At 42.8% G+C, this 15796-nt stretch overlaps 1 protein-coding gene across 3 annotated transcripts in view; it reads left to right on the forward strand.

Moving 5' to 3' along the window:
* Positions 1–15796, forward strand: part of KCNAB1 (potassium voltage-gated channel subfamily A regulatory beta subunit 1) — a 304726-nt gene that overhangs the window by 240731 nt on the left and 48199 nt on the right. For all 3 annotated transcript variants that reach the window (XM_090052779.1, XM_090052781.1, XM_090052780.1), the window contains exons 4-7: positions 3012–3091; positions 8483–8527; positions 11390–11434; positions 13205–13248. In XM_090052779.1, coding sequence (XP_089908905.1) covers positions 3012–3091; positions 8483–8527; positions 11390–11434; positions 13205–13248 — 214 coding nt within the window. The remainder of the gene's footprint in view (positions 1–3011; positions 3092–8482; positions 8528–11389; positions 11435–13204; positions 13249–15796) is intronic.

Raw genomic sequence — 15796 nt, forward strand, 5'->3', positions numbered from 1 at the left:
GCTCAAACACCATTGACAATTCAAAGACTTGGCCTCAATCTGCCTAAACTCCGTTAGTTTCTGGGATAACTTGCTCTGCTTAAAAATAATCCATTTTAAAGGCATCTATAAAACAAATTACAACTTTGTCAAGTTACACCTTGATATTGTTTTTAATGGACAGGTTACAAACCTTGGAAAAGCCATGGTTGTTCAAGGGAAATGGTGATGCAATTGTGCCAGTGGGCATTATGAAACTAAAGCCCCAATTAAAATAAACCTCAACTATTTGTGATATATGTAATTACCTCTGTGACTGCTACCAATTGATTAATTATCGGAAATTGTCTGGCTTCCCTCAACATGCAGGTATAGTTTATGCCAGGGCTGTGCAAATGGTGGTCCTTGGTAGCTCCAAGCTCCTGGTCTAGACACCTCCATCACTCTCCAGTCATCTCTGTCACTGGAGTCTCCAGGCTCCCCCCATTTTTGCTTCTAGTGCCTCCCTTCTGCACCTGCAATACAGAGTGGCGTGGAACTGAGGCCATGACTAGGGAGCTGGAGGGAGCCTGGGAACCCCAGGCTGTGTGGCATGGTACAGTGCAGCGTGGTGTGGTGGAGTGGAGTGGAGTGCCTGCAGTGGGAGGCCTGAGCAGTGTAGCATGCAGTCCACGTGGTGTGTGCCTGGAGGTCTACAGCTCCCAGCCACACAGAAGTTGGACAACCCTGGTTTAGGCAATTTCCACAGCACCATTTTAGGTTCATTCAGTGGGCCAGGTTTACTCACAGGGGAACTACATTGGCTTTGCAAGTGCTTTACAAAATGATGAGCTCACATTCTGATGATTTGTGTAAGGTCCATAGCACAGTTAGGGAACATACCCAGGTCAAACAAAAATGGCTCCATCTATTCCCATGTCTGATACCTACAGCCAAAATATTTTGTGATGTGGTCCTATCAAATTGAGGAAGCCAGTTGGGTGGTTGGGGCATTCTTTAGAGAGGCACTGCAGAGATTGGTGTGAAAAGCGTTACGTTTATTTTACTCCCTAACTCAATGGTGAACCAGTGCCCCAGTGTTGTGCTACAAGGGGTTGTACTGATAAAGAGGCTATGAAATTGTGTCCTTGCATTTGGGATGGACTGTGCTGAAGGTCAATGCTGTGAGTGGAAAGGTTAAGCCCCATCACCCCACAGAGACTACTAAGAGCTCCAGGGCTAGGGTTCCTTAGCCCTTAAGGCAGGGGTGGCCAATTGTTTTGGTCCAAGGGCCACTTAGGGAGTTCTGGTGGGCTGTCATGGACTGGGTGAGCCTGCTGCTCCCCCCACCCCTGCACCAGGTCAACACCCTCCCCTCCCCACCCCTAGCAGCTCATCAAAACTCCTTAAGTGTCTCTGCTCCATACTTGGCCAGAAGGCTGGGATGGGGCTGTGGGTGGGCAAGAAGTGGCATTTGGGAACAGAACAGGCAGGCAGGGCTGAGGCTGGGATCACAAGGCTGTGATAGCTCAGGGCTGGGGCGTGGGGCAGGGCTGCAATCCACTCCCCTCACATCCCTGCAATGGGTGCCAGTTCTACAGAGGGGGATGTACAGGGAGCAGACTGTGGCTCTGCCCCAGGCCCTGGCCCCACACTGTGACCATCCTCTGAACCCAGGGTCTCCATGGAGACCAGCCAGGATTTGTGTGAGCAGAATGTGCAGCCAGATGGGGAACTGCATCTGGGGGTGGGACAGGCAGACGGGGATGGGGCCAGGATTTGGCACCATGATAGCGTGGGGCCAGGCCATGAGCCAGAGCCATGATCTGGACTGAGCGCATCCCTGCCTCCAGAACTGGCGCCCATCACTCAGATGTGTGGGCAGCAAATTGCAGCTCTGCCCTGGGCAGCGGCCCCATGCTATCGCTGCCCTGAGATCTTGGTGCCTCCTGCCCACCCTGCTCCTGGACATAGCTCCATGCCTACCCAAAGCCCCATCCCATTTGCTTGGCCACATATGGTCCTGCCCCTGGGGGTGGATGAAGAGTGGATGGGCCAGGGTACCTGGGCAGCAGGCTGGGTCCAGCTAAGAAGAAGCTGCTGCTGCAGGGGTTGCCAGGAAGTGAATCTGGCCACTTTGCCATCCCAAGCATTCAGTGGGGTTGGGGTTGCAGGACTAGCTGTACGTGCCACAACCCAGCCTGCCCCTGGTGACTGGGCTGGGTAGGACCAAGGGACCTACTGCGGCCCAGAATAAATCCCTCGGTGAGCTGGATTTGGCCTGTGGGCTGTATTTTGCACACCCCTGATTTAAAGGGGTATTTTCTATGGTCTTCTCTGCTGGCTGGTGTAAAGCAAGTTAAAGGGTCTAACAACAAGTCTTTCTACCTAGTTACAAATGTTAAGATTGATATGTAAAGCTATCTTTGGTTTCAGTCTGAAGTGCTTAATGTTTCATGCATCAATGACTTTTGATATTGGTAGACACACTCTTTCAGCACCTGGATTTAACTATCTATGGGAAGGAAGCAAAATACTGTGATGGGAGGGCTGCTTTGGCTGTGCAGCTGACTTTCCCTCCTGCTCTGGCACAGCCCAAGACCTTCTTTCCCCTAACTAGAATAAAAGGATCTCTGAAGAGGTATAGAGCTCTTGGTAATGTGCCAAGGGAGCCGGATTAGTGTGTTGTATGTCCAAAAATAAATAAATGCCCTTGAGGGAGGTATCAGGCCTTTAAATAACAGATTTTTTAATTAACTGTGATTCAGATAATCTTGTTTTGGCTATAACAATACATATAAAAGTTCCAGAATAAATCAGATATTACCACAGACCTGCCTGTCCTGGAACAAATGTGTTCATGGCAGTGTTCCTAGTTGTGACTGAGAACAGGCACGTACCTATTTTGCTAACTGGTTTTGGTGGATGTATGGAGCTACAGTGACCCTGTTGTTACATCAAGTCCATTGCCCTGGTCCTTGAGTCAGAAGCTGAATGGTGCTGTAGGAAGTTTTCCATCTATGTGGCTAACCTTATTTATCTCTTTTCTAAAGGTTGCTGAACGACTAATGACCATTGCTTATGAGAGTGGAGTAAATCTCTTTGATACAGCGGAGGTGTATGCAGCTGGAAAGTAAGTCTCTGCCTGCATGGCTAAGTGTATTGGAGAGCGTTACAGTATTTCTTAACTGTAGTTTTAGACAGGGTAACTTGTCTACCTTTTAAACAAGTAGAGCTGCCAAATAGATTCTGTTTTCAGTCATTCTGCTTTGAATCTGGGCTTTTATGGTGTTCCTGCTGACAAGCAGTAGTTTTATTGACAGTAGAATTTGGCCCATTTGGTGTGTAAATGTAACCTGCAAAGCACTGGATTAGGGCACTAGGATTCCCCAGAAAATGGTCATCTGCTTTAGGAGTACAATGTACCTCACCTGGTAACAAGCTCTAACTCCAGAGCAAACAGCCCTGCAGACTGGAGAAAGCCACCCAGCTTGGTCCTTCCTTGCAGTGTCATGCAGCCAATGTGAGCGGTGGTTTTAGACTCAGTGCCACCCTGATGGTACGAATGCACTTACAAAACGATACCTTTTTTCCTCCCAGCCTTCTAGTAGGTTTTTGAACTGTAGCCCAGTTTTATGCATCCAGATGCTTACAGTTGTTTTGGGTGTCCTCCAAAACTTTGTGAAATTAGAACTGAATTGTACCCAGGGGGACAGTGTACCAGAAACTGCAGGGGTGATACTTTATGGTGTTTAATGTGATTTGTTCCTTTTGCTCCGTTTTTACAGTGGTTCACAATGAACTTTTAAGGTTCAGCCAAATCATACGGAACACCAGACCTGGCCTGAGTTTGTAGACCGTGAGCTTCTCAGCAGCACTGGCCCAGCCACTAAGTTGTGAGAATTGGGTGATTGTGAAAGTTTTTCACAGCCTCCATGTGGCATCCAACTTTTGAGGAGAGTTCTGTTCCACTTCAAGTGTTGCCATTCACCTTAATAAATGTAGGTCTTCCGTGAAAAAAAATGCTCCCTGTGGAACTTTGCATTCCTAGAGGAGAGGCTGGGACCTCTGAGTTTCTTCTCATCTCCCATCTCTCAGGCAGGATTGTAAGGGTGACATTCTTCCCTGCTGAAAATTAGAAGTGAACTGCGATTCCTTCCATTAGGGCTCTGTGAAATTTCACCGGCTGTTTCATTTCGAAGCTGTTTTGAGTCATTTCGAGCTTGAAATAGTGAAATCAAAATTAAACAAAGGGCTTCAAAACAGCTTTGAAATGAAACAAGGGCAGCTGAAATGTTGCAAAAGTTTGAAGTGTTTTGAGTTTCGAAACTGAAGTGGGGCTTGCCTGCAGGGAAAAAGAAAGTAAGAAAAGGATGGGGGAAGAGCAGGGAAGGACTGCTCTGATATTGTCTGTGACTTTTTGGCTGCCTGAGATGCTGCTGGTGCTACTGTGCTACTTACTAAGTTATTACCTGTTGCCATTTAAAGTGGTGGACTGGACTAAGGAACAGACTCAGACTGTAGGGGAAGAGGAGGGCTCATTGGGGCACACTACCATGTTGTGTAGAGGCCCCAGCACCTACACAACACCCCAGCACCTAAGGCATGCCTTAACACACACACAGTCACATGTTACGAGTTTTGCTTGTCAGCACCTTGAGGTGCAGTTTCCCAGAAACCCCTGCACCTATCTCCTTGAAACTCGTCAGGTGTCATGCCCTCAGAAGGGGCTACCATCCCTGCTGTTTGCATCCAAATCTGCCAAAGAATGACAAAGTTATAGGCAGTTTTGTGCTTCCCCATTATAGCCTATGGGCAAAACATCAAAACAGCGTTGGAACAGCAAAACAGTTTCGACAAAACGAAATAGAACAGCCTTTCGAAACAAAATGAAACTTGAAACAAAACATGTCCCGTCGAAACAGCAAAATGGAAGTAGAAACGAAATAGCGCTGTTGTGCCCAGCCCTACCTTCCATGTACAGGACTGAATACCAAAAAATGCATAAATCACTTCTGCAAGGCCTTTTAGCCTTTGCTGTCCTTAAGACACATGAGGTGCCCTTTGTCTAGACTGGATTACATATAGGGACTTACTCAGATCACAAAATTGGGTGATGTCTGTGAAATCCACAAGAAAAAAAGTACTAAACATAAAATGCTGGCTTCCCAGAGGGAGCCAGCAGGCCTCCTGGCTGCACAGCCTGCCAAGAGGGAAAGGGCAGGGGAGAAGGCTGCCAGCACAAAGGGGAAGAGGCAAGAAGGCTGCCACCCCTGCCCTTCACTGCTGATTGGCTGAGAGGGATGCCTGTTTTGCAGTGTAGCCCCTCTGCACCAATCATTGGTGGGGCGGGGGGTGGGAGATTTGATGGACAGCTGTCTCCACCAATCAGCAGTAGGAAGCAGGGCCACCAAGGCCTCTCAGCCCATGAGAGGCATGAGGGGGGTACAACACCATGATAAATTCACAAAAATGATGACTGGCCCCACATTCTGCCCACAAAATCAGTGGTATGTCTCTTCTGGTTGGGTAGACCCCTAATTATATGTGGTTTGCATGAGTGCCATCATGCTTGCAAAGGTGAAAGTCATATGCAGCCTGGAAGTTTCAAATTAAGTCCTGTTTATACTTGAATATAAACTAATCTATTTTTAGTGGATGATCTAGAGCCAGATCCTGAGCTGGGATCACTCCATGACTTCTTTGCCAGTTTCCACCTTCTGAGAACCTGGTCCAGGATTCACTCTGTGAAAACAGAAAACTCTTTGGGGCCCTATTCTTAAAGGGAAGAAATGAACTAGTCTGCAAATATAAACAAATTGCTTGTATTCCTCACAAAACTTACCCTGGCCTTATCACTATTAATATAGGGAAAGAAATGTCGTAAATAAATTAGAAGCCTGCATGTAGCTTAATGATGATTAACAGCATATGATCCAAAATGTGAAGAAAAAGCTTTCACTGAAACAAAGGCTCTTAATACCATGGTTTAATAAAAAAATAATCCAGATATTAATTAAAAGATCACGTACTTCATTCAGAACATGTCCGCTGTGAGATGGCAACCCACAGAGCAGTGTGCAACTCTGCTAATGTAGCAGCAGGCCTGGGCACAGAAAATCATAATTCATTACCTGGTTTCCCCACCGGCTCTCTGGGGAAGTGACCGCTATTGTTATTTTCCAGGCACATAGAAGGAATAGCTCAGCTTCCCTGGCCAGTGCTGGAGGGGATGGAGCCAAGTTCCTGTCCATGCCTTGCGCATACTCAAAGGAGAGGTTGCCCATCCCTGACATCCTGACTGGCCTCTGTGAAGAAATGGAGGTTTTCTCATGCCCCTCTATTCTCCACTATTGGCAGTTAAGAGCAAAACGGAATCCTTCACTTTTTATTATAGACCAGGGATCTCAAGTTTAGTTTCATATCAAGAAATTAACCAAAAGATCCTTCAGTCAACATTCATTCCAATAGTGTGGTCTTGTCACAAAAAAAGCCAGCAGCACACTAGGTTGTACTGTTGTTATTAACAGGAGTGTCATGTGCGTACTGAGGGAAATAATTCTTCTGCTCTATTCAGCATTGGTGGGGCCTTGCTGTCTCCAGTTTTGGGTCCCATTCTACATTAAGAATGTAGACAGATTGGAAAGAGACTAGCACACAGCAAGAAAAAAGATTAGGGGCCTTGGAGGCAAGACTTATGAGGAAAGGCTGGAAGAACTAGGATTATTTAGTCTGGAGAAGAAAAGACTGAGTGGGAATTCAAATACCTGAAGGAAGATTACAGAGAGAACGGAGATGGGGTTTTTGTTGGCTATAGGGGATAGGACTAGGTGCAATAAACTCAAGCTACGGCAGAGGATTTTAGCTTGGAGATTAGGAGGAACTGTCCGACTATAAAGGTGGTGACACATTAGAAGAGGCTACCTAGAGAAGTTGGGGAATCCCTATCCTTGGAAGTTTTCAAGAGAAGGTTGGACAGACACTTGGCTGGAACAATTTATTCAGAGATGATCCTGCCTTGAGCTGGGAACTAAACTGAATGACCTTGTGAGGACCTTTCCAGCCCTGCTTTCTTATGGTCCTGCTTAATTCATACATCTCCTTCCTCTTAGAGGACTAGCTCTAGCTCACATAAAAGCTGCTCGGACAGTAATAGTTCAAGGTTTCAGGATCTAGCTACAGAAAACTGAGCATCTGCAGATCCTGTTTCCAAGGATCTAGTGACACAAAACTTGGTTCACTTATTTAGGTAGATATGGACAAATAGTGGATTTTTTGGTTCGGTGGCTGGACTAAAGGAGTGGAGAAGAACCTGTTCAGGTGGACCCAAGACAAACATTTGGAGGAATTTATGGAGGAGTGAACAGAATTTTCACTTGGGGTCTGAATAAAACATTTTATTCAACCTGAAATTGGTTAAATGTTTAGATTTTTTTCAAGTGAGGGGAACTTCCCTGTTTCCTCAGTCAATCATTCAGTCCTTTTCCCTCCTTGTCTTCCTGTTGCTTACAGGAAAGGCAGTCTGGGAGAGGATATTTTATCCCTCCACTTTTCTGTTTAGGTTGCCCTCCCTATGAGTATCATGGAGAAACAACAAAATGACACTGGTCTTTATACACATGCCTAAAATGTAGTGGGCTGGATCATGGCTTTTATAACACTTAGCCTTAAAATGGCTTCACTTGAACAAAGCTGTTGTGTAGGGGTTGTTTTCAGAGAAAAATGCCCTGAAGCACAATGGGGCTGAAAGAAAACCACCTTCATCTCAACATATCCTTCAAGGCAGTGTCAGCCAGGTAGCTATTCCCAGGCTACTCTTAGTGTGTGGGATGCTGCCTACTGCTTCACTGATTACATAGAACTTGGGCCAGGTAGTCTATTAACCACAAATGGGAGAACAGCCAACACAGACTAACTTCCCTCCTCCATGTTTCTCTAAGGATGTAATTTTGGAAGCACACTCACAGGCTGATTCATAGTTCTGCTGCAGTAGGGGTTGCCCATACAAAAGAATTGCATTTCTGCAGCATTTGGTCCTAGCATGCCTGACTAAGGCAGCTAATAATTTGGCCACAGTCTATTCAGATGACTTCCTGTGTCTAAATTAAAAGTGCAATATTTTTCTCTCTAATCACAATGTGACTTTACACTGACTTTTGGAGAAGGGAAAAACGCCACAATTAAGAAGGAAGCTGTGGATTCACATTTGACTTAAGTGTGACATTGACATCAATTCTGTTTAGCAAGGACTGAATTGCTAGCTACAATTGTCTGCCTTGTAAAAATGCAGCAAAAAAAAGCAAAGAGAGGTCAACGAGGACACAGGGTAATAACTCATATTGTAGTGGGTCAGCAGGGAAAAAAATAGATGAACGGATGAAGGTAAACAGATTTTGTATTCATGTTTGGATTCTTGCAACAGTGTCCTAGTGAGTAATGCATTTGATTTGCTTTAGATCTATTGTACCATAGTTTTAAAGTATTTTATAATGAAGTGCTTTTGTTGTTTTTTTCCTTCTCACAGGGCGGAGGTGATTCTGGGAAACATAATAAAAAAGAAAGGCTGGAGGTACTGTGCCATTTCAAATCCTGACCCTTCTGCTGTTAAAGGCAAAATCCCCTTTTGTGTAGTGATGCACAATGAAGACCATAAAACATGCTACAATTGCTTGATTTAAAAACAGAATTTGCTTGCACCCTGCTGAGTCTGTTATTGGAGGGGAGAAAAGTAGCTGAAACTTCCTAAGAATTATAGGTGGAGCTGATAGCACTTTTCTTAACGGTGCTCAACAATTCCCACCATAAAACCTAGATTTTATTTTTGCCAAACCTTAGCTGCTGGGAAATTTCCCATGCCAGGAGCCTGCCTAAGCCGAACATGTTGTAGATTTCTGCCAGAACAGTTCAACTGTTTCTGAAAAGCACCTTGGGGATGGGGGGAGGAAGCCTTGTTCTTGGGAAAAGCCAGAACCGAGGTTTGTGTCACATTAATTCTGACCCCTGTGTGTCCAAAATGCAAGGTGAGCTATATTTACATGGATCTGTATTACATTTTTCTGTAGATCGTCTGCCTCATTCAGTATATAGAATGAGCAGCTATTCAATATTGTGTTTTCTTTTCATTGTTCAGAAGATGGATTCAGGCTTTATTTACTAGAGATTATTCAAACCCTGTTCAGCATTCAGAATGATTTATTTCCTCTGGTTCTCATCTCTACCATACTCATCTGCCTCATAAGGGCATTATCATGATCCCCATTTTATAGATAGGAAGCCAAGACACAGTGATGAAGGTCAAAAGTGTCCATTTAAATTGTGTGCCCAGTTTGAGTCTCTCAGAGGCGGATTTTTCCATGCACTTAGCAATATATAGCAACTTATCTGATCAAAGCACAGCTCCCAGGCACTTCATTTATAGCTCAATGAGCTCTGCATGCATCTTCAGGTCAGACCCTAAGGTCTTAAGCTGAATTCTGAGAAAATGAGGAACATACAGTTAGTGACCAACTTCAGGAATTTGAGTTTAAGTGACAGGGATTAGAATTTTGTGGCAGAAAAATAGGGTAGAATTCAGATCTCCAGGGTAGCATTCAACTGCCTTCACCAGGAAACCACCCTTTCTCATCTTACAATCCTATGCTTCACACCTTCCAACTTCCTCAACAAATAAGGCTAGGATGCTACAGATAAGAATCCCCTTTACTACACAATCATGACTCATTCTTTGAACTGGTCCATCTTGTGAACTGAATGATGCATCAGACCTTTTGAAGAATAGTATGTTGTCATGTAAGAAAAACTGTTTCACAGTGCATACACACCCAAGGTGCCTAATTAAGGTAGCACAGACAACCTTCATTCTGATCATTCCTAACTTTTGACAGCTGACAGTTGCAAAAAGTTTTCAATATTTTATATAGCATATGTTATATATTTTTATTACATATTTTTATAATATAAGACCTAGATGGGCTTTCCTTTTAGATGTAATTTAAAGGATTTAACCTGGATTTTTATTAGTATATGTTTGTAGTTGTAAGCTATATTTACATAATTTTAAAGACCTCTAAAGTCTATCATATTCACCCCTCCATTAAAGAATGATTCTGATGGCTTTTCATTTCTTAAATCATTCTTAAATGTGTAAGTATTTGCTTCAGTATAAAGAAGATGCAATATAGACCCAGTGTAATGCAGAAGAAATTGCTAAATACACATCAAAAACCCGGTAGATGCTTTATATCATGAAGATCGTATCAGGATCCATGATCTATGGCAGTATCTTAGCATTAATGAAGATTTTTAATTTTAAAACCAGCTTTAAAAAACAGGCCATTTTTTTAAAGAAAGTGTAACATCTACACTGCTACCTTTTTCATATTCAGGAAAGTATTTTTCAAATGATAAATCTTCATTTTGATAATGCTCTGGAATTTATAGGTGAACCTAGCAAATGCATCGTTCTTCAAGCTTTAATAACTCAGGGACAGTTTATAACAATAATGTATGCAGCTTCTCATTGAACTACTTTCAAAGTACTAATTTACATACAATGGTGCTGCTGATGTTTTTACTTGACACAGCATTATATTCTGAATAGTCATGGTAGTTTGTTCATCGTTAATCAGTGTGAGTTTTCATTAAACTGAAATGTCTAATTCAGCAGCTACAATAGGTATAAGATTTCGTACATTACTTTAATTTGGACTCTGGAACTTAGCCTTTAAAAAATGATTAATATGTTTGGGTATTTTTCCCCAAAGTTAAATCCTGACCTGGGTGGGTTTAGATTCTTTCACAAAGTTCCAGGCTGTATCATTCCATTTGATTTAATAGAAGATCATAGGGCAAGAAAAGACAGTTCTAATTATCTGGACTGATGCATGTAATGCTGGTCAAAGGACTCCCTGCATTAAGTAATTGTTTTTAAAAAATCACAATTTAAAAATTACCAGTGATGGAGAATCCACCATAAATCTTCGAAAGGTATTTCAGGGGTGAGTTAGCCTCACTGTTATTAATTTACATCTATACAGTCTCAATTTTTCTCACTGAACCTTCCAGTTATTGGATTCCAGTCACCCAGTGGAGCCAGTCATCCAACTTGCACACAAGTCTCACAAATGTGAGAGGAGAATCAACTGCTCAGTTTGCTGGAAAACAACTAGTTTGTGCATTTGTCTACAGGAGCAACTTCATTTATTTAGGCTATTATATATTATTTTTTGTTGAATTGGTATAGCATGATTCTGTTTGTTCATTCCAAGTGGACAGAATGTCAAGCTTTAACTATACCTTGTCCTGCAGGCCACGCTTAAGAACCAGGAACTGAGGGGGCTCTAATGAAGACAATAACTAAATAGGGGCTTGGTTTTGTTTTACTCCCTATTGCCATTAAATTACGTTGCTTCTTTTCCTTTTGTAATTATAGGAGATCCAGTCTGGTCATTACAACAAAACTCTACTGGGGTGGAAAGTAAGTTTTATGATTATATTTTTTACAGATAATACAATGTAAGGCTTTATGGCTTTGTTCCTTTATGGAAACAAAGCTATATATGGATTAATGAAATCTTGTTTCCTCCTCATCTTGCAAAGGCTTTTTTAAAAGTCTGTGTTCACCAAAGCTGTCAACCTGGCATTGGGCCATAGTAAATAGCATCAGAAAGAATATCCCTGCAATATTCTTTTGATGCTAGGAAATTCATTTTGGATGTTTAAAGTCCAGTTTCCAAAAAATGGTTGAAGTCACTGGAAGACCAAAATCGGAATACGTAATACTATAAAAAAGCCACCCAATCCTGCCAATATGACACTATTTTATTTAGCACAGTTAAAAATATCTTCCTGACCCCTGGGTTTGAGTTGAGCTCATTCCCTGCAGTGAGCTCAGATCAAAAATACCCTCTTGTTTCAGAAGAAAGTTGGCATCTATCTTTGAGCTGAGCTAAATGAAGGAGAGTTTTCCTTCTGTTGTGCAGATACAGTACAAATTTCACTGACTACATTTAGTTCTGATGTGCTACCAATGCTTGAACTCTTGGTTAAATAGTCAAAGAGATTTAACGGGTTTTCCTTTAAAATTCAGTACATTTATTTTTATTTTAATCTGGTCTGTGTCATGTATTTTGTGGCTCCAGCACAAAATATACTGCTTTCCCAAACCACCTAAAAGGAAAAATTTACTTCAAGCATAATTTATTACAACTCCAGCATCTGAGAGATTTTCTTCTAACGTTATATAAATGAATGGGGTTTTTTTTTATTTATTATGCTGAACTTACTTACAGTACACTCTGAAGCTGGAGAGACAGGGTATAGGTTTGGCTTCTCCAGAAGAGTCTAAATATATATAAGATAGTGCCATGAACTTGAGCAATGTAGATTCATAGCAGTTGTCTTATTCTACTTCATTGCTTTGCTTCAACTCAAAATCTGGTTGATGTGTTAGAAGTGCATACAAAATTAAACAGACTAGAAAGAGATTAGAGAGCGACATGTTGCCTCTAAATGTAGTTTAGATATGAAAAATGTCATTTCATGTCAACTTGCCTTAGAAATGTGAGACATCTACAAATGATATAATATGTGAAGGCACTTCAGTGTCTTGTCTAATAATTCTAGGACTGATCCCATCCAATTCTAATTGAAAAAAATTCCTATCAACTTCATATGCAATTTTGCTGAAGTACTGACTGCAGTATCTCTAAGAGCCTATATTAAATACTTAGTAATATGAACTAGTATGAACTATATAATCTATATTTGGGGAAAATATTGCTCCGTTTTGTTTGTTTTGGAATAGGTTTCAGAAGGCTTTTTTAAAATGTCTTTGCTCTGAAGCCACAGAAGGTTTCAGTGAGTGTATTCTTATGAGACCAGCTGAGATACGGATTTTAATCAAATATATTTTCATCAAACATGTTTGAAGCTTATACTAATTCTTGTTTCACTGGCATTGAAACGTAATGACTTCAAAATGTTCATCAGTCTGTACATTTATTATATACAGGATGACTATTTTTAGATTATTAATATATTAATAACAGTAATACTATTGTCTTGGGTACTTCTGCAGTGCAGGGTAGCTCTATTATGAGTTCCAGCCTTCTCATTTTTAACATATTAACAGCTTGTTCTGGCTGAAATATAAAATCAAAAAACACTAAGAACATTAGTTCTTTAGGAAAGTTTGAGCAGTAATAACACCCACACTAATTGCCATTCACCTGTTTTATCTCTGCAGAGCTGAAACAGAAAGAGGGCTTTCAAGAAAACACATTATTGAAGGTATGTGCTATAGAACAGCATTAGACATTCCACAAAGGCATCGGGCTTAAGAAGCATGTTTGAATAAAGAAACAAAAAATAAGAGACAAGTGATTCATCCCACCTTCACAGAGCTCAAGTATGCAGGCTCCATGCTGCCTGCCAGATGAGGGAAGGAAACCGGGTGCTACCATCTGAGACCAGGGAGTTGGGGAAGGGAACTGAGCCCGATCGTTCAGTTCCCCTCCCCAGCACTATGATCAGTCTGGGGAAAGGAACTCAGCTCAGCTACGTTCCCCAGCCGGATCATAGGAGGGAAACTCAGCCCAGCTGAGCTGAGGTTCTTTCCTCGGCCTTAGCACTGGGGAGGGGAACTCAGCTTAGCTGGGCTGAGTTGCCTTTCCCAGCCTGACTGCAGCACTGGAGAGAGGAACTGAGCCAAGGTTCAGTTCCCTTCCCCTGTGCTGTGATCAGCTTCCTGCAGCCCAGCAGCAGGAGGCGGGAAGAGCCAGGGCTGCGCTTCCCACCCGGCTGAGTCACATGGACCTGTGGAGCTTCTGGGAGTGGAGCTCTGGTTCTCCCATGTCTCCCACCCCCTGGCTGCTGGCTGCTTTGAAACTCGAAATGTTTCAAAACTTTTGAAAGGTTTCAGTTAGCCTCTTTTTGTTTCAAGGCTGTTTCAAAGCCCTTCATTTCAGTTTGATTTTGCTGTTTCAAGCTCAAAACGAGTCGAAGCAGTGTTGAATCAAAATATCTAGTGAAATTTCGCACAGCCCTAATGGACAGCATGGGTCTAACATTTTAAAACAAGCCACTAAATTGGAGTGCCCAAAGTTATGCATTCAGATTTTGGACCACCTAGGCTTTGAATGCTGCTGCATCCCTTTAATGGGTGCACATGTTTGAATAGTGCTTACTCAGGTGGCTTCTCTATGCTACTGCAGTGTAAATGTGTACTTTTATGTAAAGCTTAATCTTAAGTAATGTTTGCATGCACAAAACTGAGTTTGGTCAGTACTTAAGCAATGCACAATTAGGCATTCTGAGACTGGTTAAAATCTGATAAGCTAATTCTAGAGATCTTTATGTTGCTGTATTCAAATACTGTGAACCAGATTGCATCTGCCAAATCAGGCCCCTGTTACAATTGGAGAATATTCCTGGAACAGCTGGAAGAGCTGGTGTAGGGATTGGAATAAAGCCTCAAGCGGTAAATTTTCTTATGGTGGTCGCTACTGAAATTAAGCAAAGACATTAGTTACCAAAGATGTTGGATGCTTCACAAAACATGCCAAGCAGTACTCTCAGGGAAGCTGGAGCATTATATTTTAGTGTACCAAGTGTAGCATTCATTTGCTTTAAAGTAAGTAAACTGGCACAGAATGCAGTGCAAATTTCAGTAGGAAGAAAAGACAAGAAGGTCAAACAGTAAGAGAAAGGGTGAACAGAAATCTCCCCCAGGTAGTGTATGGACATAAGGGGAGGAGATTGTACCATTCAAAGAGATTTAGTGCCATGGTGACCTACCCACCCCTGTTCCCTTATGGATATTAGAGACACTTAAAAGGGTAGCACGTGCATTTCATCCCAGAGATTGCTGTTTTGCCAGATTCCCAAAATTAGCCCAAAAGGTCCCCCCTGCAGGGTGAGGGATAAAGACTTCTGTACTACAGCAAGACAGACTCTACCCCAATAACTGTTCATAAACTATGCAGTGGGATTTCACACCAACTGCCTCTCATGGCTATTTGACATGCTTCTGTCTTTTTGATTCCAAAAGGAATCTGTATATATTCTTAATGATGCAACAGAATTATATACTGCATGCCAAACTACTGCAATTCCAGGAACACCATGGATGCTTGTAAACATAACTATATATAATAGTCCATATATAGTAACAATATAAAAATTATATATAATAATACATATAACAGACGTCACAATGTACATGTGATGAAACCATTACTTTGTCTAGCTTAATGGCATCACAAAGTACGTGTGCGCCAGTTTCGGGGGTTTTAAATGAGTTTGTATTGTTAATCGGAAATGATGCAGCTGTCAGCTCACCCCCTGGCCATGGTGGAGGCAGGCAGGTTCCACAGATAAAAAGGATCAGGCCCCTTGCCGCTTTGGCCTTCAGCAGGCATCTGCTGAAGGCTGAACTGGCAAGGAGCCCAATCCTTTTTCTTTTTTCATCAGTCTGACGGCCTCTTCCATGCTGGGAGGTGAGCTGCTGGTAGGCTGAGTAGCCCCTGAGCTGCAGGGGGGCCCAATCCTTCCCTCTGCAGCGACAGCACCCCTGATCAAGAACCTGGCCTGATCCAACTGTTCCCTGAGCCTGGCAGCTAGAATCCTGCCAGAAGCTGCTCCCCAGATGGACTCAGGGAAGAGTTGGATCAGGCCACGTGCTGCCTCTGAGCTGCTAGTAGCAAACCAAGGCAGCTCCGGGGGGTACCACTGCCACAGAGGGAAGGATTGGGGGCCTCTGCAGGGGTCCCTCTGGCAGCTTGCCCCCCAGCCCTCTGGAAGCTTGCCCCCCAGCTGTGGGAGAAGCAGGCAGGCTTCA

This window comes from Crocodylus siamensis, chromosome 6, assembly GCF_052110815.1.
Source record: "Crocodylus siamensis isolate JL-2025a chromosome 6, ASM5211081v1, whole genome shotgun sequence".
NCBI lineage: Eukaryota > Metazoa > Chordata > Crocodylia > Crocodylidae > Crocodylus > Crocodylus siamensis.